The sequence below is a fragment of the Gavialis gangeticus genome, unplaced genomic scaffold (genome assembly GCF_001723915.1).
Source record: "Gavialis gangeticus isolate Ggan-Ray unplaced genomic scaffold, GavGan_comp1, whole genome shotgun sequence".
Lineage (NCBI taxonomy): Eukaryota > Metazoa > Chordata > Crocodylia > Gavialidae > Gavialis > Gavialis gangeticus.
The window spans coordinates 8690893-8715232 of record NW_017729002.1 but is presented as its reverse complement, the minus strand read 5'-3'; the positions used below and the strand labels follow the sequence as shown (position 1 = coordinate 8715232).

At 43.7% G+C, this 24340-nt stretch overlaps 1 protein-coding gene across 1 annotated transcript in view; it reads left to right on the top strand.

Moving 5' to 3' along the window:
• ABAT (4-aminobutyrate aminotransferase) overlaps positions 1-24340 on the top strand; it is a 141420-nt gene that overhangs the window by 78404 nt on the left and 38676 nt on the right. Inside the window, exon 6 of the mRNA XM_019507479.1 lies at positions 17512-17561. Within this exon, the coding sequence (XP_019363024.1) occupies positions 17512-17561 (50 nt within the window). The remainder of the gene's footprint in view (positions 1-17511; positions 17562-24340) is intronic.

Here is a 24340-nt window from a genome sequence, read left to right as displayed (position 1 = left end):
TTGCCATCTCCTTTCTGTTGATTCTCAGCGTATTCCTTCTGGAGTCCATTTTGTCTGTGGTTTCTTTGGAATTTGGATAGTAAACTATGTTGTGACATACTCTTGACTTAGGCCTGCAGAATTCCCTAGATGGTTTCCTACCTGACAAGAGCCAACCCCTTTGAGTGTGCACATTATTTGTGAAGATCATGGTAACTAAAAAAGGGTGGGGTTGGAGTATTTAAGATATATCCTGCTACCTGAACTTGCTGGATACACTGCACTTAATTTGACTTGTAAAACCTAAGCAAAAACAGGTTATTTACATCAGGTTATTTATTGCTTACAATTCATATGAATGTTAGTTTTTCCTCTGCTCTTACAGTCTCCTGATGCTCCTTTTCTGCCTGGTTTTGTGTAGAGGAGGTCAAAATGACACTTGGATTTGTAACAGGAGGAAGACTTTTCTTTTCAGAGGCATACCTGGCCAATAGTGATTCAAAATCATGTCTTAATAATCAAAGTCATAATAATCACTTGATAGTTTTGACCAAGGTCCTACAGGACAGGTGTCAACATTGCAGGACATATTCCAAACTGTCTTCCTTGGTGACACTTTTAACAGAGAGAGGCTAAGTAGAAATGTAAACTAAAAAGACAGCGCGTATTAGGCAGTGCTGAAGCCTATTGACAGGCAAGCATAACAAGAAGTTTCCTTACCTTTAGCAGACCTAATCAGTTGTTGGAATATTTGCTGTGAAGTGGGCAAGTTTCATTATTATTAAATTTGCTAGAATAAAGATCTCATGGAATAAAGATTTATTTAACAACTTAACATTGTTGCAATTATTTTTTGGTTACTGGTCCACTTACCAGTGATGACCTGAATTGGGGGGGGGGAAATAGTAGGTAGCATTTGTCTTGAAATCACTTGGAAATCACTCTGCAAGTAACTGAGAAATACTGTAATAAAATGCTTATTTTAGTTTTAATTTTGCTTTCAAAAGAGGCTATGAAAGGACAGGCCAAAGGTGTAGGTTGTAAAGATGTGAATTTGTAGGTTGCATTCATTTGATTGAAGTTAGAAAAAACAAGGAAGATTTATTACAAGTAGAGCTACTTTTTTGTCATAGTTAATATTTCTGTCCCAAAAGAGCTGGTCATGTGGGAGATAATAGGGTAAAATAGAACCAAACATTAAACTGTATTGCTGATGTAGAGCAATGGTAGTAGACAAATCAGTGAGCAAAGACCTGAAGGATGGTGTCAGGCTCTGGAAAAACTCGGTTAACTTTTGAGTACTCTTTCAAAAAAAAGCAGGCAGAAGTCTAAATTACAGTTTTGAGGAATGCAGATATTTTTGTTTGTAAAGTAATCAGTGCACTTGTTACTGCATACATATTATGCAGTACCAAGAAATATTAAAAGAAACATTGTTCTTGGAAGAGAAACCCCAAAATTTTTGAGGTACTATAAACTGGATGATTTACCACATAAAGCATTGTGATATTCCAGTTTTCACTGCAGGCTTCTTTTATGAAGATCTGCAATTAAGTGGCTCATTGGTCATTATGGCAAAAGATCAAAGATTTGTGACTAACTTATTTGCAATAATGCATTCAGATAATCTGCTTTGCAGAGTTAATAATTTCATAGGTTTTATTTGCATGTACTTCTTGCTGCTTGTAACTTATTTTTGCTGAGGCTGCTCCAGAGAGAAGAATTTTGTTGACCCTAATGTGGACATATGTGCATTGCTAGAGAACATGGTATTTTTGCACTAATTTGCATCTAATTTATGTAAGATTTGACTATGAATTTCTAGAAATTAACATTGATTTGGTGCTTTAGCCTCTCATTTATCTATATCACTAAATTTTCACCTGAGAGAGCGGCTCTATGGAAAAAGTTAGTAGGTGATCTTCTAATTAAGCGCCATTTCATAGAGTCCATGCACCATGTTAAAGCTGCACAGGCAACATTAAATCCTACCTTTAGAGTGCTTGACTCTCTTCCTTAAGATTCCTTCAAGTCAGTTTCTGTGTGTGTGTGTACATGCATAAATATTTTTTATATAATGTCTTTTTCATTTTATTTCCTTAATATTTTTTTTCAAATTTAGTATACATAAATCATTCATTCATGGACATGTTCAGAGCATACCTGCAACACTTGAGAGGTTGTAAGGTAATAGCAAGAAAAAGGTATACCTGGGTATGTATAGCCTGGTTCATTTTAAGAAGATTGTTTTTTAAAACTTATAGTACCTATAGTATAAAGCTAATGATTTGGAGAGAGAATCTCTCCAACATGTCTCCCTCTTTTTTCCACCTTTTTAAGTATATGCAGTTAGCATGCCTTCAATATTTGTATGCAGATAAAAAAAATACAGTCAGGATGAAAAATGCTACCCTTGCTTAGTCCATGAAGAAGAAACTCCCTTAACAATAGTAGATTAGGAAAGAATATAACTAAATTGGCTCAGTGTTGTACATCCTAAATAACCCCCTTTGGTATCTTCTTGTGGCTCGTGGGAAGCAGGTCGGATGTTTGGCATGGTGGTAGCTGATATCAGGTGTTGCCTAAATTAGTCTCTCTCTTTTTTCCGGTGTACTTCTTTAGGATAAATTTCAATTCATCTCTGCTTTTGCACAAACAACCAAAAATTCTTTCTTGGGGAGTGAACTAGCAAAATCCGTTTTCCTGTTGTTTGTTTAGAAGAGAGCATATTTATGATTCTAGGATGTGAACATGAAGTGATTTCTGTGGATACCCCTGTTAGCTCATTGTAACTGGCTAATGAGATGGAACTTCTCCCCATTGACAGATAGGAGTTCATTGGAAGCATGCCTGCTGTATTTATTAGGTGCAGTCAGCTGATTTTTCTGGGTTGAACACTGAAAATAAATAGAATTGGATGATATATTCCTCTGAGGCAAAGCAGGGTGGATTTTTTGATAAATTAATTCTAATATCACCTCAAATGATATAAGGACATTATACAATTGTTAGCTTCAAGGATAGAAAGAATGGAAAATCAATTAACAGAAATTATGGCTTGGAATTAAAATTTCTGGGGTATTTAACTAATCTAGTATAGCTCTTCCGCTTTATCCATGTTCATTAAAATAGGATTTTGACATTTTTCACTTAGTTTGGCTTCTCCAAATGATATATCATCTTTCATGACAGTGCAGAACTGAAGGACTGAAATGCAGAATAGAACTCTGAAAGTAACTGCAATAAATTCTAGCTGTTAGTAGACAGGAAGTAGGTTTGTAATAATGCTGGGTATTATTCCTGTGCCAGCTGATGAGTATTATATACTGTAACTTTAAAGTAAATCTGGTACTTGGGAAAGGTTCCATGTAGACTAATAAAGACACTTACAGCCTCTGCTCAACAGCACAAGTATAGCACAGACAGTGGAAGTCCAGGACCCTTCCCTGTGCCTAAAGCCTGCAACTGATGTGTAGGGGTAGTTCGTTAGTTGTGCCCATTCATTCCTGAGCACCTCTTGCCAAACCCTGCCCACAAGAATGCCAACTTATGACTTCTGTGATGCCAACATATGTGCATTATGAACTGGAGTGTCATATAATAGGAAAGGTACATGTACAAGTAACTTATAAGGAGTTAATTCATGGTTAATAGATGTCTAAATTCTGTATTTGATTATTACAGAGCCCTAAATATCAAAAAGCTGTTTGGAATCATCTATAACACCTCCCACTCATCTGTAACACCAGCTGCTAAAGTCTACAGCATATTGATAGGTTTTTAACCTTTAAAAATATTTATAAATGTGCTTTTAATGTACTATATGAGCAGAACTGAGCCAAACCTCACCAGCTCATTGCAGGTACACGAACAAATACCATCCACTTAATACTGACTTCCAGATTTTAGTGTCCTAGGGCACTTCTACACATGCTCCAGGGGTGGTGCTTTAGAGTGGCTCCAAAAGCCACTCTAATTAAAGCACCCCACATCTCCTGTATTGGTGTCCCCATGCTTAAAAATGGTGGCAGGGGCGCTTTAACTAAGGCTAATTTAACAACCTTCAGTTCAGGTGCCCCTCCCACCATTTTTAAGCACAGGGTCACTGCTGCACGAGTCTCAAGAGGCTGCTGGAGGGCAGTAATTGCCGTGCTTCAGCAGACTCAGTTAATCAAGTCTGCTCCAACATGCTTGAATTCCAGCACGTCATAGCAGCCTCTGTGCTCATGTATAGGCACCCCTAGAGTTGGTTCAAATAGGTAACTTAGTTATTATAAAGGTTTCCTAATCTGTTACCAGTCCCTTAAACCACCCAGTTTTCCCTCACTTCATTGCAGTAGTCTTTTAAAATTTGCTTTATCTATCTAATCTGTGTTTATTGGATCTTCCCTAGTGCCTACTGTAGATAGGTGGAGAGCATGAGATATTATCATTAACAGTTGGAGAACTGTGAAAGTTGGAGAAATTCCTTTTTTACACTTTTCCTGAGCTGGGTCTAATTGTGCCAGGCACTTTATTAAGCAGATTAGAAATGTGATTACAGCTCCACATAGCTATGAGCACCTGTTCCTTTGTTATAGAAACTCTAGCAGGATTTTTATAATTTAGTTCTCTCAGGGTGAAACTTCTGGTCTTACCCTGCTTACCCTTACCACATGTTTTCCACAAGCGACAACATTTTAAATGTTACACATCTGTTTCATAGATGCAGTGTAGTAATTCAGAGGGCTGGTGTGCTCATGGGCTTGGTACCACTTTACTATATCAGTTTCTATAAAATTGCAGAACCTAGCTGCTATTGTTAAAGCACCCGTATACCGGTCCACTGCATCCACTCTTAAGTGTCACAGAGTCTGCCAGGAAAGTGTTTGGTTGGGTTCCCCAGCTTTGCCTGGCCTCTCTGAGGGCCCCCTGGAAGCCAACTTATGTGCAACTTCTACAGTGGGGTAAGCCCAGGTTCCTTCTGACTCTGAGACCCTGACCCAGGCTATCCACTGCCCTGCCTCAGGGAACTGCCATCCAGTTCAACCTCTGAGAAAGGGACTCTAGCTTTTCAGAGAGGAGAGGAGCATATTCCAAAGTCCCAAGCAGTGAAGCAAACTGCTCCTCTCTGATAAAGTGGAGTCAAAGGACACCCATCAAGAAAGCTGTCCTTCTCCAAAGGGTTAAGCAGTTTTTCTGTCTCCAGTCTAATGTATACAGCCCTAAGCGCCCCAGCGTTAGCTCAACTGTTCTCTCTCAAACTTGCACAGCCCCTGAGCATCCCAAAGGAAGCTCAGCTGTTTGTTCTCTTCAGCCTCTTCAACTCCCCAGTCAACACACTGGACTGTGCCATCTACTGTGGTGCTCATCTCCCCCTCTTCCTTGGACTCTGTAGTGACATCTCCAGTCTCATGTCCTTGAAGTGTCAACAAGGCTGTTCCGTTCTGTGTTGATGTCATATGCTTTCTGTCAAATGGGCCATGCAACTCAAGCTTCTCTGTCTCTTCACCCCTTTTTCCCCCCTAGGGTGAGTTAGTTGAGGAAACTAAGGCATGCAACATTAGTACAACATGAATACATTTAAACCAGGAATATCACAATAAAACTAGTCTTCCACACTAGGCTACAACAAAGTGATACCCAAACTGTGGGCAAGGGCAATACATTCCTATATTCCATTTTGCAATCTTCTCTTTTCTGATTATTGCTGTCCAGGTGACATTTGTAAGAGGTTAGAATCCATTAGCAATGCTCTTACTTCTGCTCTCTATCCCTTATGTCCTCAATATCCTCCTTTCCTCAGCAATCAAGTCATCTTTTTTCTCTTAAAAATGTCTTTGAGCACTCCCAGCAATTCCTTTGGCCTTTTTTGCACCCTGCAGGTTTCTCATGTCATGATTGAAGATGGTGGTTTTTCTTGTCTGTGTGTCTCATGGCTCTGCCATTTTGAATCTCATTTAGATGTCAGAAATCACTGACAAGCTGATAGCAATAAAACAAGCTCAGATGTTCCAAAAGTCCCTTATTTTCATCCCGGGGAAGCTGGTCTTATGCTCAAGGATCTGTAGTACAGCATTTGACACAGCTGCTCAGGGCCTGGATTGTTTGAGTGCTGAGAAACAAGTTGCCTGATAAATAATACAGACATACCCACCTGTACTTAATAGAATATATGGATATATATTGGTAAGTCTCAAGAAAAACAAACAATATAGTAGCAATAAAAGTGAATGGCAAGGCTGGTCATTAGGTGCTATGGACACTGCTAGAAATGTGGCTGAAGCTCGTGGAGTTAGGCTCTAGATTGGGTGGTGTGGAAAAAGATGCTAAAGGAAAATCATGTCCTGAAGTTGGAATGAATCTGAATTCTGACCAAAGCACTGGCCTTCTGTACTTACCTGGAAGTTAATCCAATAAACCCCACATGAATCTGTCACGCTGTATACCCTACAAGATTTAATAACATGCACCAAACTAGAACACACTTATCAGCAACTGGTAATAAATGCTTGTGCAGAGAGAGATAAGGAATGAAGTTTAAAAGACTGGGAGGTGCCTGGACCATTTCCTGCCAAATACTAACAGCTAAAACAGCATTCTTAGCTCATGGTGCCTGGAGAGCTGTAACACAGTCATATTAACCAACAGGGAGCAGACTTTGTTTAATAGAGTTTACACCATAAAATCAAATATGAGGAGGCATCCTGTCAAGCTGGTTGTCTGGTAGACTGTGCAGCATCCCAAATGCAATACACTGATGCTGGAGTGTTCTGATCCTCTGCCTCTCTTTGTTTGGTTTGTAATGGGATGGGAAGCCCTTGTTATCTATCATGGCTTCAATATACAGTTTAATACAAATGGGTCCTTGGGACTTTCCCCTCCTATCATTATTTTAGGGGCTTTCTTTATTTCATGTTCAGATTTTGGAAGCTGTGGGACTGGGGAATATGGCTCTCCTTGGTTCACTAGTCTAGAAACATGGCAGGAGTCATGCAGGAGGCACGCCTTCTCCAGAGCCAGATTGTGTTGGCTCTCTTATGTCTCTTAGTCAATGGAAGCCCTGAAGCTACAGACCCAGCTAACAGCATATGCTGCTGTTGTTTATAAACATGATATGATTGTTGTCCTATTATGACAGGGTTGGTGGGGGAAGAATTGAATTGTAAGTCTTGGGGATGTAAATCCCAATAAGTGCTTGAGGGACCACGAGCCCAGTAGTTCTATAAGCAGTTCTTGATGTTAGGGAAATAGTCAAATTTCAAGGTCTCTGCCCCACCAGTCTCTGGCTTGTGTGAAGAGAAGGGAACAAGGCGCATCCCTGGAGAGGGCAGAATAGACAGTATCAGAAGGCAGCTAGGGCCACAGACATTGGAGCGGAGAATAAACAGAGAATCATAAGAAAGTAGGGCTGGAAAAGATCTCACAAGGTCATTGTTTCCAGCCCCCTGCTTGAGGCAGGATCATCCCTGACTAAGCCATCCCAGCCATGTGTCTGTCCAACCTACTCTTGAAAACTTCCAAGGATGGAGAGTCCACAAGTTCTCTGGGTGGCCTGTTCCAATGCCTGACCACCTTCATAGTCAGAAAGTTCCTCTTCATTTCTACCTTAAATTTCCTCTACTGCAGCTTGAGGCCATTGCTCCTAGTCCTGCCCTCTGTGGCCACAGAGGAAAGTCCATATTCATCTTCTCTCTAATCACACTACAGGTGTTTGAAAACCTATCAAATCCCCCCTCAATCATGTCTTCTTTTGACTGAATAACCCTAGTTATTTCAGTTTTTCCACCTAAGTCATGCTCTCAGGTCCCTACTCATTTTTGTCACTCTGCATTGGAGTCTTTCCAATCTGTCTATTCCCTTCTTGAAGTCGTCTTGATTTACTGGTCTTCAATTCCCCAGCTCTTCCTTCTTCTCTTTCTTAAAAACGGTTGCTATATTTGCCCATCTCCAGTCATCTGGGACTTCACCTCAACTTCCAGAGTTCTCAAAGAGTATAGCTAATGGCTCTGAAATTACCTCGGCCAGTTCCTTCAATACAAGTATATCCCACCTGACCCTGCCAACCTGAAAGTATCTAGGTTCCTAAGTAATCCCTAAACTTGTCTTTTACTATTCTAGGCTGTTTGCCTCATTCTCTGTCTTTGCTACCAACTACACTTGTCACCTTGTAGCTGCCCTGTTTGTGAAAACTTAAGTAAAAAAGGCATTAAACACTTCAACCTTCTTTGCATCATCTGTAACTAGATTGTATTCTCTGTTCCATAAAGAACCTGTGGCTTCTTAGTTTTTCTCTTATTTCTGACACCTTTTTAGAATCCTTTTTAATTGCCTTTTATGCTCCTTGCCACTTGCATCTCCAGTTGTGCCTTGACCATTGTAGTTTTCTTCCTACATGCCCATGCAATACTCTTACAATAAGATGGTATAAGTTTTGATGGATATTGCATGTGGCTGGAAAATGGTGAGGTCACAGGTGGTAGCTGCTTGAAACTTGAGCCTTGGAAGGGGTTGGGAGTTTTGGTACTGGATTTATGACCCAAGTGCCCTGTTCTGGGCAGGCCCAAGCCCTCAGACTGACCACAATGTTTCCATGTCATAATAGGCAAATGTTATTGATATGCAGTGACAGCAGATAAGAATAATGCAGACAATTCTATATCTTCATAGTTGTTAGGGCAGGGGTGGGTAAAATGCAACCCATGGGCTGAATGTGGCCCACCAGGCCATTCTATCTGGCCCACAGGGCCCCTAAAATATTTAGAAAATTAATATCTATCTGCCCTTGGCTGCCTGTCATGCAGCCCTTGATGGCTTGCCAAAACTCAGTAAGTGGCCCTCCGCCTGAAATAATTGCCCACCCCTGTGTTAGGGGCTGGAAGAGACCTTACACATCATAAGATCCAGCCCCTTGTACCAGTCCTAAAGCTGCACAGAGTCAAGGTACATCTGGCCAGTAGGTGAGCTCTCACTCTGAGGTTCTCTCTTGAATGTCAGATGTCAGCAGTCTGGAGGTTGGAGTCCAAGCCCCCCCCTCCCCATCAGTGGGGTGGGTGAGACAGGCTGGTGATGTGCCCTCTGTCCATGGTGGCCTCAGGTTCCCTTCTTGGGGACCCTTTGCTGCTCTGACATCCCTTCTTTTGTATTCTTTCCCCCTTCTGATGAATCTTTATCTCTGGCCAGTGCTGGTTGTTCCCTCTGTGGTCATCCTACTGCTCACATTCTGACCTGTCAGCATAATCCTTTGTTTCACAAACCTGTCACATGCACACATCCTAATTTGGGTTGTATTGGAACTCCTCCTAATTTGGTCTGTTCCCCAAAACCGGAAAGCCCGAGGGCTCTGCACTTGGGCACTGTGACTAGTGCCACCTTATCTCATGTTATGGAACAGTGTGACACATGCCTTCAATTGTCCAGCCTGAGTGTCTGTTCGCTGCTTGCCTGTATCAGACACAGTGGGCCTTGGAGAAACTGTCTCTCAGACAGGCTTTTTAGAAATCAATTAACCCTTGCTGTTGCCCTGGATCATTATTTTAATGCATAACTACTTTACCTATAAGCCAGTTCCCAAAAACAAACCTCTAAATACCATTTTCTAGCCATCAGGGAAGGATCCCTGCATTCTTAAAGCCATCCTAATAAAGGTAGCTGGTGCCTAGTGCCTGGCTTCTCTCCCTCTTCCTCCTCGTGCCCCCAGCAACTGCCTGCAAACTGCTTGCCCTGTTTGCAGCTCCTGGTCACTGGCTTGATTTCTGGACTTACAGATTTGTTGTGTCATCTTTTCCTTCCATATAACGATTCTATATATGACATTATGTCAGTACTTTCTATTTAGTATTAACGTCTGATCTCTAATTAGATACCAGTAATAGGCATAATTCTCATATGGAGGCTTTTGGATGCTACTGACATAAAAATAATAATACATCATATTTTAATATTTTTCTAGCTTAGAACACCTCCTTTCCTCCTCACTTTTCATAGAGCTATTCCAAGCCCTTCATCTGAAAATAAACATCAGTGGAGCAGGGACTCAAATGGATTTCCCAGTATGATTCAGAAAGTAGCTTCTTTGACATGGGTATAGCATTGCTATTTGTGGGTATGCAGTTTTTCACTAAAGATAACTGGGGAGACATTTTCATGAGGGTTATGTGCTTTCTTTTCTTTCATTTCATTCTTTAAAAATGCAACAATAAAGTAATCATTCAGGAATGTAGGATGAAGTGTTTGATGTTAAAAATGAAAAGGAGAGTTAGAAATGGTAGCGTTTCTCCTCTACTTGATACCTCTCAGGTGCCAGATATTTCTTCTTTGAAGGATAATTATTTGCTGTGGGATCAGTGACAAGTGAAGGATGCTGTACTGTATAGATGGAACAGGGATAAGGAGAAATTTAGTTTAAAAGGCATTACATGCATAGAGAAGAACAGGAGGTAGGCAATGTTTCAGAATGGTTCAAGAATTTAAAAAAAAATGCTGCATGTTAATGCAGTGCGCTGGTAGAAACTCTCTTGAAATACAGGGTCAGATTCTGATGTCCATTACACTGATGTAAATCCAGTCCATCAGCTGCAGGGGAATTATTTTACATTTACCACCCGAGTCAGATCAAAATTTAGCCCAGTGAAACTGGTATTTGTCATCAAGACTGAAAAGATGCATATAGGTTTCACCTAGTGGAACACCATGATTTCTTATTGAAAGAGTGGGAAGGATATTCAAAAATATGGTAAACCCATCCTGTGGGCCATATATTCGACAGCCTTGCATTAGTGCAGCCTTGTCAAGAAATACGGTTAAGGTTTCTTTACAAGCCGCTGTATACAGAAGAAGCTATTCCCAATTCTTTCAGGGCTCATAGCAGTTCAGGTACCTTTTTGTCTGTTGACGTCATTGTTGTTGGAGACTACACATGTTAAGAACACAAGAAATGCCATTTCCTGGGTCAGATCACAGGTCCACCTTAACCAGTATCTTTCATCGCGAAGTGGCAGAGCGGGTGCTGAAAGGGAGAGTGAACTGGGCATGGGGTTTTTCCACCATTTCTCTTTCCCTTGCAGCCTCCAGCATTTAAGATCTAGGCAGTGATTCAGAGGCTGTATCCCTAACTCCCATTCTCAATAGTTACGGATGCCTCTGTCTTCCAAGAATTTATCCAATCTCTTTTTGAATCTGGCTAAACTGTCAGCTTTCACAACACCTGGGGCAACGAGTTCCACACTTTAATGCCACGCTGTGTGAAAAAGAACTTTCTTTTGTTAGTTTTAAACTTACGACCTAATCATTTCATTTTATGATCCCTAGTTCTTATATTGTGAGAGACAGTAAATAATATATCCCTATTTCTTTTCTCTTTGCCATTTAGTATTTTGTAACCCCTTAGTATGTCCCCCCGCAAGCATCTCATTTCTAAACTGAACAGGCCTAGCGTCTTTAGTCTCTTTTCATATGGAAACTCCTCCATACTACTAATCACCTGTGTTGCCCGTCCCTGTACCTTCTCTAGTTCTTTTATATCCTTTGTGAGTTATGGGGACCAGAACTGGGCACAGTATTCAAGATGTGTGCAAGATGTGTCATGGATTTATAAAGGGGCATAATGATACCATCAGTGTTTTTTTTACAATTCCCTTCTTAATAATCCCTAACATCTTGTTTGCCTTTTTGATGGCTGCTGGGCACTGAGCTGGTGTTTTCAGTGAACGGTCCACAATGACTCCCAGATCTCGTTCCTGTGTGGTAACAGCTAATGTGGAGCCCTTCATAGTGCAGGTATAGTTTGGGTTATTTTTGCCAATGTGCATCACTTTACACTTCCCTGTGTTTGAAGTTTGTCTGCCATTTAGTTGCCCATTTGCTCAACAGTGCCAGATCCTTTTGCTGTTCCTCACAGTCTGCCTTGGTCTTTAGCACTTTGAATAATTTTGTGTCATCCACAAATTTGGCCACTTTGCTACTCACTGTTTTCCAGTTCATTTATGAATGTTAAACAACACTGGTCCCAATACATCCCTGGGGGACCCTGCTCCTTACTTCTTTCCATCTTGAAAACCAACCATTTATACTCACTCTCTCTGCTTTCTACTTTTGAGCCAATTACTAATCTGTGAGTGGACATGCCCAATAATCCCATGACTATCTAATTTTGTTAAGAGCGTCTGATAAGGGGCCTTGTCAAAGGCTTTTTGGAAGTCCAAATATACTGTGTGAGCTGGATGACCTTGATCCACCTGTTTACTGACACCCTCAACTCTTAAGAGAGATGATGTGCTGAAATGTGCATCCACATTGTTTCTTCTATTTCATGCTGTGCTTTTCTTCACTGAAGTGAATTGTATACCGAAGCATTTTATGTGCTAGAATCCTAGAGGTCACGGTCACAGGGTTATGAATCTAAATTTGCTAAGGCTGGAGTCCACACAAGCTGGTGTCTGAATAACTTTCTTCTCAGAGGGCTTGCAGCAGCTGCTGTTAGATGTAATGCATTCTCCTTGAGTCTGAACTGTGGTTCCTTCTATTTATTTTTTTGTCCATAAAGAGACATATTTTCCCAAAGTCTGAGGATTGGGATGATGTGTGTAGGACAGGGGTGCTCAACCTTGAGTCTACAAGCCAAATCCAGCTTGTGAAACCATGGCATCCAGCCCGTGGCATTCCCCATGGGTTGGGAAATGTGGCAGCTAGGTGCAGTGGCAGTACCACCACCCCTCCCCTGCTGCCAAATTCCCAAGCCCTGTGGCCAGATCAGGGCCAAGCTACCCTACTTTCCCCACATGGCTGGATTGAGACTGGGCTGCCCCTGCCTCCCTCTACACAGCCAGATTGGACCCTGCTGTGTCCCACCCCCCGCCCTTCCAGGCACCAAATCAGGACTACTAGCTGGATCTGACCCACAGACAGACTGGCACTGCCCATCCAAACTACCAGGTTAAAAGATGTAGGTGAGATGTAGATATAGACAGTAGGGAGTGGCAGGGTAAAGAGACATATCTAAAGGTCTGTCAAATCAGGAAAAGATGCTTGACTGGCTTGTGGCTCCTCTTTAAATTTTCTGATAGAGGGAACCTACTCCCTGGTTGTCAGATACCATCTGATCTTCCAGTAGAAATGCAGAGGGACAGGGGTTTGTGTTTTAAGTCAATATTTTCTTAGGCTATCTGAGTTGATTAATACAAATTCAGTGTAATAAAGCATGTAACTTTGTGATATTAAACAGTAAAGTTGGCTGTTTTTTAACCCCTCATAATCTCTATTTTAGTGTTTCTTTTCTATAGGCAGTTGATATTTCTAATTTACAGAGGATATCACTAAGTGGCGAGAATAATGTAGATTTGATCTGGTAGGTACTGTCATACACTCTAGGATGCTGCCACAGAATGAGGGCGCTGAAAGATTGCATTCACCAGGAGAGATTGTGTCTTAATAAGGACCGACCTTGGCTTCACTAGGCACACAGAGGGATGCATGCTTCACCCTTGTGTATCAGCCATATCTTTCGTCTTTTGTTTAGAAATACAGCATGACCAAGATCTCATGTATTAAGTGCTAATGATGAGTGATGCATTGCATACTGTGAGTTTGATTTTCATGATGTTGTATACACATTGAGCAGATATTTTGACATCTGCTTCCCTGCCATTCTTTCCCTCTATCTCCTGCAAAGTCTTGGCAGCTAATAAAACTGGCAATTAGGGATCTCTTATGGGCAACAAAGATGAAATATCATTTTAACATGTTACAAGCACTTGTATGCTCTGCTGTCTTTGCATTTATTGTTGCAGTAGTTACAGTTTACTATGACCAAGTATAAGGACATCAATTTATAGCTTCTGCAATATACTTGTTCACCTGCTATAGTGCACGTGCACACAAGTTTACCTGCATTTTGTGTTAGGATCAGTAAAGGTCACAGACCAGGTCTGCCCTTCCAAAATTCTGGTCTATGTGTACACACGCATGTGCTCATGAAGCCATGGTTAAGACTGTGGAACAGTGCATGCTGTGAAAAATATCTAGCAGTATCTTGCAGAGCCTGTGTAAAATGAATGCATAATGAAGGCAAGTAGTCATGAGTTCCATCCAAATATAACAGATGTGCTGGTGAGAGTTAGTGAACACTGGCATGACTCTGTTTGATGCCTGGTGTTTCTCACTGCTGGGTATGCCTCAGCAGGTTCTCATTGTATTTATACGAAGTATACAAAGCATTTGCTAATACAATGCTCATATGCCATTAAATCTACCCTGCACCATGCAATTATATCTGTCCATTTGTGTTGGGGACAAAAACCCTATGTTTAAATCATGCGTATAATTCTGATTGGCAATGTGATAATGCAGTGGCATTCACAATCATCCAATGAGTTTTCTGTTGGAATGCAGTACCATACTTACTCAAATTCAAGACAAGATTCCATAGGGGCCAGGGGAATGGGGAGCAGGGAGAGGTGAGAACCTCATTTTCGATTTGAGTACTGGCCCAGGGCAGGTAGCCGCTCAGCTCTGGCTTTGACCCAACCTCAGGACTGAAGCTGGAGCTGAGTCATCACCCACCCCAGACCAGAATGGCTCATTTGGTAGGGGATAGGGCACATGAGGGAAATCACAAAGTGTGGTGAGGTATTTGCAGCCGGGCCCTCCAGCCTGGACCCATCCTGGGTGGGAGGTGCTACTGCTTCTCCTTAGCCAGGCTGGCCTGAAGCTGGGTCAGGGCTATACTGCTGCTGACTGCCCTGGAATCACAGAGCTGCAGCAGAAAATAACAGGGGTGGGGCAGGTGGGAGCAGGGAGTGGGGAGGCAAGCTGTTGGGGGAAACAGGGTGTGGTTGGCAGGTGCAGGGCGGGTGGCATTTGGTGAGGGTAGGCAGGACGGGGGGGTGCAGACATGGCAGGGATAGGATCAGGCACAAGGTAACAAAGGGAAGGGGAGCAAGGGAAGGGGGTCTAACCCCTCACCTCCTGCTGCTGACTTCCCTGCCACAGCAGGGGGTATGCAAACTTAAGGAGACCTACTAATTAGATTTTATCCATGGACAATTTTTAACAAATTTGTAATTTTCCCTACAAATTCCTTAATTATAAGGGGAGTAATCTTCAAATCCAAGACAGTTTTTAATGTAATAATTACTGTAAACATATGGTTATCTCCCCCCACCTTAGTTATCCTTTAAAGATGCATTTGATATTGATTAAATGAACTAGGATATTTCTTTTGCAAGCTGGGAACTGCATTACTCCCCTTCTATTAAAGTCAAGAGGAGGGCAATGAATCACTCTGAAAGCATGGCTTTGAACCTGGCTTTCTGGAGCAGCATGTAGTTGGGCAGTGGGAGTATAAAGGCAGCAGCAGGCATTGCCAAAAAACTTCAAGACCAGGACTGGGCAATTATGTGGACTGGAGGGGCACTTAGAGAGTTTTGGTGAAGTGTTGCAAGCTGGGGAAGGAGGTGTATGAACCTTTCTGGTGTGGCGGGGGGGGGAGGGCAATTGATCCTATCCAGTCCAGGCCTGTCTGCCCTGCACCTATCACCAGTGGTGCCAGATGGAGCAGGTGGGTGGGCAGTGTCTCCATGGAGATCAGCTGGTATCCCTGTGGGTGCGCTGAGCCGGGCAGATGGGATGTGGCTGTGGGCAGGCGGGGAGTGGTATCTGGAAGCGGAATGGATAGGTAGGGCTGGAATCATGGGGAAGTGACACTGTGGATTCATGGCCCAGAGCAGAGCTACAATCCACTCCTCACACATCTGGATTGGAGCTCTGCCCTGGACCCTGCCTCTGTGCTGTCACCACCCTGCTCTCCAAACCCTACTCACCCATCCTACTCTCGGACACTGCTCCCCACATGCCTGTGGCCCCATCCCATCCACGTAGGTGAGCATGCCCTGCCCATGGGGGTCCTGAGCTGGTCTTCATGCAGAGGCCCCACCCATTTGCTCTATTCAGGGCCCCCAGTGGTGGGTGTGGGGCAGGTGGGCTGGGGTGCCTGGGCAGCAGGGCTGGGTCCAGCAGCGATGACACTGACAGTGGCAGCCAGAAGGAGCTGGGGCTGCTGGGAAGCTGAATCTGGCCTCTGTACTGCCTCTGCCCTGCTGTGCACCCAGGGGCAGCAGGATTGGCTGCATGCACCATGGTCTGGACCACCTCTCCACACTTGTGTTGGGTGGAGCAGAGGTTCCCACCATGGGCTGGATAGAATACCTTGGCGGGCTGGATCCACCCCACAGACTTTTTTTTGCCCACTGCTGATCAAGCTCAAGGAACTTATGGGTCTGCTTTGGTGTGGCATAGCAGGTTACACCTGTGTGGGCAAAAAATCAGAAGCAACAGGGACCCACACAGCTTTGGAATAGCCATAATGTATTGCTGCTCGTGCATGAAGAAGAGTCTAAGCCCATGCCTGAGTTCATGTGATGTTCACTGTGGGAGAATTTACTACTTTAGGGGCACAGAAGCCTAATCAATGTGCCTTCAGCTGCAAAGTTCACAAGTTCAGGAGCAATGAGTGGAACGATGCAACTTGGGCTTCTCCCCCTCCTGGTTTTGTAAACGTTGGGGTGATACTTGCAGAATAGTCATCCCCTCTGTAGTTAAAACTTGAGAGGTAGGCAAGGCCTTGAGGAGGAGACAATACTGTTATTGAGGCTGGCTTTCTGATGCAGCCAGTGTCATGCATGTGCAGCCTGACAGAAAAGTTGGTGTGTAATTCACCACTTAAGCTGGTGTAAGAGGGTTTCACTGCACTGAAGTCAAGATGGCTCCCTCCCTGTCTTGGCCAAATCATTGGGGACTGTGGTTTGAATACACAGTATTAAATGGATGCCTGATGTTCAGTGTTTGATGAGGGTAATTTAAGTCAAACAATTCAAGATTATAATTCTAACAAAGAACAGTGAGATTGCAATCTGTTTCAGCCTGAAGAAAATTCCATGGTGATTGCTTCATTAAATAATTATGTGCAAAAGAATTACAGCCAAAAACATTTTTAGCCTTGACCTAGCAGAAAGTTGTATCTGCTATCATCTGGAGAAACTGAGGCACTCAGCACTGGAGAGCAACAGAAAGTGTTAATATGGTATAAACCAAAGGTGAAGAGGAAGCACATTTCTACTACTCAATGGATGGGAGCACTACAAAATAATGACTAGAGATTCATCATCAAAGAGCCTCACTTACACAAAAATTTGTTTGTTATTTGGTGCCAAACTGTAATGCTTATTTGGTATTAGGCTCTCACACCTATACCACACTGTCCAGTAGTAAAGCATGCTCTCTTGGGACTTGACGGTCTATTCATCTCACAGCCAACTGAAGTTAATGGCCCTTGTTGGAAGAAAAGAATTTGATGTGCTTTATAGGAGGACCAGCTGTTAATTAAAAACATGTAGAAGTTAAATAGAGATCACATTTAAGAAAAAAACATATTGGGTAGAGTTATTCTTTCTATCATGGGTACTTATTAAATAAATGTATCTGTTAGATTAAATATAAATACATTTTAATAAGGGTTTGTTGAAACCAGATGAAAGTAATTTTCTTCCTTTGTTTTAGGTTACAGCCATCCATCTCTAATAAAGCTTCTACAGCAGCCACAGAATTTGGTAAGTGATTTGTTTAAGACTGTGAATGATGAAAACCAGTCCTGCTTTGCTAATGGTTTATCTTGTGCTAACTGAATAAAATGGCTTGTTAATGAATCCATTTAGAATGTGGGTGGATATTTTTACTTTTATTTTATTTTTTGTCTTTGGTTTGATCAAAGCTGTGCAATATTTGCAAAGACTTTGTTCATGTTCTAGAAAGGAGAATTTGAGGGGGAGTAGCAGGAAATAAATGTTTCCTTCAAAGACCAGTCCTTTCAAATTAATGAATTTCTTTACTGTGTTCTTGAACAAACTCTGTAACCAAGCTCTACTTCATTGGCATATTTGGGCAGGCAGGCAGGCAGGTATGCATACATACATACATACATATATATATAAAATGCTACCTAGTATCACGACATGAAAGCAGCTACGAATCTTCACCGACTATAACAGATTGATATCAGCATTCTATTTCTCTCAGTGCTTACATCTCATTAACAATAAAAGAAGAAAAATCCACCTAGTCGTAAATGTTGCCAAATGACTATAAAGGCCTATAATCTATTAATCTGTTATGAATGATTTTACCTACAGTTTTACATGAATATTTTTCCATATAATGAAAATTAAGACCTTGAGTATACACAAAACTAGTTCTAGTTTTTTAACCAATCGGAGAGTAACATCTGTACTTGTATTTATTAATTTTAAGCCTATGAAATAAGCATTCTTTTGGAAATGAATGACATCCTGCTACATACTGTTCAGTCTTTTGTGATTTTTCAAGTATCTGGGTAAGATGCTTTTATTATACATTGTTAATGTAATGATTCGTATCTCTCAATCCCTGAATCACATTCCATGCATTTCCCAGCTTGTCTGTCAAGGAGAAAGACTGAGGGATAGCAAATGGCATGTAATAGATTGCCTTGCCTTGGAAAATATGTAGGAAAGTAGTCTTTCTCTGTAGACCCATACATGAGACAAATAGACTTAATCCAGTATATTTCAGACCATGATTTTGATGATGACTTTTAGTAAACATAGACTGTTTAATTTTTCTCCTAGTGTAATGCATTACTACTCAGCACTGACTTGTACTTAATTCACCTTTTAATATAAGAAGTAGCATGCTGTGGGAAAAGTAAAACAGCTGACAAGCGTAAGAACTATAGGCACACGCTCCCTCACCTCCCCCCACCCCCCCATGCCCTCCCGGGGTGTGCGCAGCAGCGGGAGCTGGTTCCCTGCTCTTCCAGCCTGGGTAGTGCCTGCCTCTGCCTACTCCTTCACCACGGGGGACATTGATTTTCCCCTCCCCTCCCCTCTCCCCTTCCACCACAACATACCAACCAGCTGGTGGCAGCTGTCCACGCTGCCAGCTCTGCTCCTCACTGCCTGAGTGCTGTGCTGTGGATGTGCGCAGCACGAGCATTTATTGGCCAAATTATTGGCCCCATCAGGCCGATATCCAGTATAGCAAATTTTCTTTATATGGGTACTGATCTGATATCAGACTGATGTGTTGGTGCACCTCTGCTAAAAATGCCCCCAGTTTGTAAGCATGAAACATTTTATTATTGACTAGCAATAATTGTTTTGTTTTAAAATTGGCAACATTGAGGGAACTTGTGGTTGGACAACAACAAATGGCAGACAATGTCATTGCTTTCTATTTGAATGATTTTGTTTATAGGATCATAGGATTATACCTGGTTATTTGTACCTGATTGTTCTAGAAATTCCTTGAGTAGCTTGTATTTATGTGCACATATAATAGCCTAGTGATCTTCAGTGTAACTTTACATGGCTACAACTGACAGTAGCAATCTTTTAAAAAAAAAGAAAAAGAAAAAGAAAAAGAAAAAACAAAAAGGAAACATCTTTCTGGAGCTGAATGCTGGAAAGGAAAAGCCAAAATAAAAGCCAACAAATAAAAACAAAGTCAAGCAGCTTTAAGATTTTGCTAAAATCAAATGTTTTACTTCACACTAATGCACGGGGTTGTTTTAGTCTTCAGTGTTCATCAGACTACATTGTACCTGTTTTTGAAAACAGCCCTCCACTGAAGAGATCAGAGAATTTTAGATATCTTGTTATGGTTCCAGATACGAGTTCAAATCTTGCTCCGGCCTTAGGGCAAAGGCTGCTCCCATTTCATGTAGCTCCAAATGGCAACCTGGTCATTCAGGATGGGAAATCAAAGGCAGTCAGATGTGATGGTAACCATAGCACTGCTTTGTGTACTGTTGGATAAGGAACAGAGGTGCCTTACCCCTGGTCACACAGTGAGCTGTTGGATGGACATGCTTGCCACTTAACGTGCAGACTGAAGTGACAGTTTTCACCTGATCTGGCCCCTGAAAGCACTCTACAGCGGTGACCAAACAGAATAGCATGGCTGCAAAATGCTTTAAAAGGGCCCAGTCCCTTGTGGGAGTTGGGGGGCATGCTCCAATTCACCTCCTCTACCTTCTGCCACCGGCTGGGGAACCACCAGAACAAGCTCCCACCACTCCTTCCCCCCCGCCCATTCTGAAAATAGTGCCAGGGCTGGGAGTGGCGAGGGGCATTGCTAGGGGAGAGCAGCTGCAGGCGTGCAGCCACTCTGAACAGCAGCTGGGATTCCCCAACCCCCAGGAACCAATAGGGAACTTCTGTTGGGTCCAGGGGATCATTTTAATTCTTGATGCTTCCTGCAAAGCACCGTGAGTTAGAACTGCTCTTCTGTCTGTGCCTTTATTGTCATAGGCCTGAAAGGAGAATAAAATGAAATGTCACCGCTGACAGAACTCTGTGTGTGGATCCAAATATGCCTTTAAGCAGTAATAACTTGAAGCAGTTGCATAGATATTCATGGAACATGGAGGAATCTGTACAGAAGCAGTGATGCTTTGAAAGATGCTGCCAAAAGGTCAATAATCAGTGACAGAATTCATCTTTGGCCTGTGAGTGCTTCATAGATTTCATAGACATTAGAGCTGGAAGGGACCTCAGAGGATCATCAAGTCCAGCCCCCTGCCCCAGGGGCAGGAAGTCAGCTAGGGGCAAGGATCCCAGCAAGATAGACGTCCAAATGTTTTGTAAAAGAGTCCAGAGTAGCTGCCAGCACCACCTCTGGAGGGAGTCTGTTCCAGGCCTTGGGGGCTCAGACAGTAAAGAAGTTGTTCCTTATGTTCAGCCTGAAACGGTCTTGGAGGAGTTTGTGACTGTTTGACCTTATCATCCTTTGGGGGACTCTGGTGAACAGGCGTTCCCCCAGATCCTAATGTTACACCCCTTATATAAGTATATAAGTCACCAGGTCCCCCCGAGCCTGCGCTTTTCCAGACTGAAGAGTCCCATGGCTCTTAGCCTCTCATCATAGGGCCTGCTCTCCTGGCCTCTGATTATACATGTGGTTCTCCTCTGGATTCCCTCAAGTTTTTCCACATCCTTTTTAAATTGTGGAGCCCAGAATTGGATGCAGTAGTCCAGCTACAGCCTTACCAAAGCCGAGTACAGTGGGAGGATGACAGCCTGGGGCTTGCTTGAGAAGAATCTATGGATGCAAGCTAGAGTTTTGCTCACTTTACCAGCTGCGACATCACATTGGTGGCTCATATTCATCTTGTGGTCAATCATGACACCCAAATTCCTTTCGGCAGTGGTGGTAGCAAGCATAGTACTGCTGAGCCTAAAGGCGTGCTGCAGGGGTTTTTTTCCCTAGGTGGAGTACTTTGCATTTTTTGGTATTGAAGGCCATCAGGTTTTCGTCCGCCCATTTTCTGAGCCTGTTGAGGTCGGCCTGGATCACCAGCCTGTCCTCAGGTGCGGATGCTTTACCCCAAAGTTTTGTGTCATCAGCAAACTTGACCAGTCCACTTCTGACACCAATGTCTAAATCATTAATAAAGATGTTAAAGAGTATGGGCCCAAGGACGGAGTCTTGAGGGACCCCACTGATCATGGCACACCGCAATGACTTACTTTCATCAATTACCACTCTCTGGGTCTGACCTCAAAGTCAATTCCCCAGCCATTGGACTGTGTTGTGGCCAAGGCCACAGTTGGCCAATTTTTCCATGAGGAGATCATGGGATACCAGATCAAAGGCTTTTTTAAAGTCAAGATTTTTAACACAAATCTCTTCTCCCTTGTCCAGGTGACATTTCACCTGGTCATAGAAGGAGATAAGATTGGTCAGGCAAGACCTACCCGCAAGAAACCCGTGCTGGCTGTCTCTCAGGAGGTTGCCATCAGCCAGTTTGTCTAGAATGGTCTCTGATAATTTTTGCCAAGATCTTCCTGGGAATAGAGGTGAGGCGGATAGGCCTGTAGTTCCCTGGACCTACTTGCCTCCCTTTCTTGAAGATAGGCACCACATTGGCCTTCCAGTCTTCAGGCACATCACCTGAGCGTGACCATGAGTTCTCGAAGATCCATGCCAGTGGCTGAACTATGAAGCCTGCTAGCTCCTTAAGTACCCTGGGGTGTAAACTGTCTGGGCCAGCTGACTTGAAGGTGTCCAGCCTCTCAAGGTGTTCCTTTACATGGTCTACTGTGATGTAGGGTAACAATTCTCCTTCACCCTAGCCATCCTGTACTGTGTTGAGCAGGGTGGTCCCTTGGGGCTAGTGAAAGACCGACGCAAAATACCCATTAAGCAGGTTGGCTTTTTCCTAGGTATCGGTTGTCAGTTGTCCCATTTGGTTTAGCAGGGGTCCAGTGTTACCTTTGCTTTTCTTCCAGCTCCTCACATATCTAAAAAAGGACTTTTTATTGTCCTTGATACATGTAGCCAGTTGGAGTTTGGTCACAGCCTTGGCTTTCCTGGTTCACTCCCTACAGGTCTGGACCAATGCGGAATACTCCTCCTTTGAGGTGATTCCAGTCTTCCATCCTTTATAGGTCTTTCTTTTTAGATGCAGGAGGTTCACAAATTCCCTACAGAGCCAAGGGGGTTGCTGTGCCCCTTTTGCTACCTTTCCTCCGAGATGGGATTGGCATTGTAACAGGGTGGGGTCCCTAGGGATGGCCGTGTTGCCCCTAGGGCTCCTTAACCATGCCAGTCTTGCCCAACAGGCACCCTCTATCTTGCCCGCCATGTCTTGCTGGTACTATTAGTATAGGGAGGCTGCCCTTGATCTTTTATGCTTGGTCATAGCCTTGCTGAATCCTACTGAACCCTGGGGTTTGTAGACCCCTTGGCGTCCTGCTTCATGATGAATGTAGCCCTCAGCCTTCTGGGCTATATGCATGGCTCCAACCACCCCTTTACCACATCCCAAGCCTCGCAGATGGTACTGATGTTGTCTCGCCTAAGCCTTGCTATAATTCAGCCCCCTTGTCCTCCCTGGGCTCTCTGCAGCTCTGTCTCTGTACCCCTCACTGGTGCCGGGCTCTTCTGGTCACTGCGCCCTTTGGCACCGGGATCTAGCCACCCCCTTTGTCACTGTGCCGTCCGGTGCTGGGGTCTAGCCACCCCCTTTGTCACTGCGCCCTCTGGCACCGGGGCCCAGCCACCCCCTTGTCACTGGGCCCTCTGGCGCCAGAGCCTGTGCACCCCAAATACTGCGTCCACACTGGCACTGGGGTCGCCACACTGTAGTCGGCCCCCCCGGTGAGGCCTCCTCCTTCCCCAATAGCATCACCCAAACCACCAGTGTTATCAAACAGCAAATAAATATGAGCCCCTGGGCTGTAATGTAACACAAAAGTTCAGGGTATGCTCTGCCCCTTTTAACAGAGTAAAACTTCTTCTCTGGTGCTAAGTGCCCAGTAGGCAAAGGTACCTTGTGGGCTCCTGGAGCCCCATTAGCCCTAAAGGCAGCGTATCTGATGGCTGCCATGTCTCTGGGCCATTCCTCCCTGGAGGCTCCTTCCCCTTCAGCTGCTGGCAGGGAACTCAACTGCCTGGTCCCAGCCCTGGTTTTTATATGGGCCCGGGCCCCTGCCTCTTCCAGCCAGCTGACCAGGTGCAGGTGCAGGTGCGGCTAATTTCCTCATTAGCCAGTTGTCATGGTAACCTGCACCTGGGCTCCTATTTGGCTCTTTGGGCTGTCTCCCCAGGCAATCTCTGCTCTTAGAGGAGGAGGCACCTTAATGCCCTGCAACAGACATTGCTTGAGCTTTCAGGATCACTCCCTTGAGGAGCAACAACTGATCCTGAACTTCCCTCCCCTTCAAGTCGTAGTCCCTTAGGGCCTTGCCAACAAGCCTTCTGAGCTTGTCAAAGTCAGCTTTCCTGAAGTCAAAGACTTCTGCATTGCTGACTGACTTGCCAGCTTTACGATGGATAGTGAAAGCGATCAGCTCATGGTCACTGTCTCCCAGCTTTCCTTCAATCATTAGGTCACTGACTAGATCATCCCCCTTTGCCAGTACCAGGTCGAGCAGTGCTTTGCCTCTTGTCAGTCCATAGATTTCTTGAGTCAGATAGAGGTTGTCCATGCATGTGAGGAAGCTTTGCGACTGTTTGGATTTGGCTGAGTGCTCTTCCCATGAGATGTGTGGGTAGTTAAAGTCTCCCATGACAACCATGCACCAGGAACATGCAGCCTCAGCCAGGTTCCTTGGCAAATTCCTGGTCGAATTCATGTTCCTGATTATGAGGTCTGTTGTAGACTCCAACCATTGTATCCCCTGTGCCATGTTCACAAATTTTAACCCAGAGTGTCTCCAGTCGTCCACCCTGGGTTCCAATGTTGGCTTGCAGGGACATGTAGCTTTCCTTGACACAGAGAGTTACTCCCCCCACCCCTTTTATCTGCATGATCTCTCCTGTACAGGGTATAGCCGTCTATACCTATGGC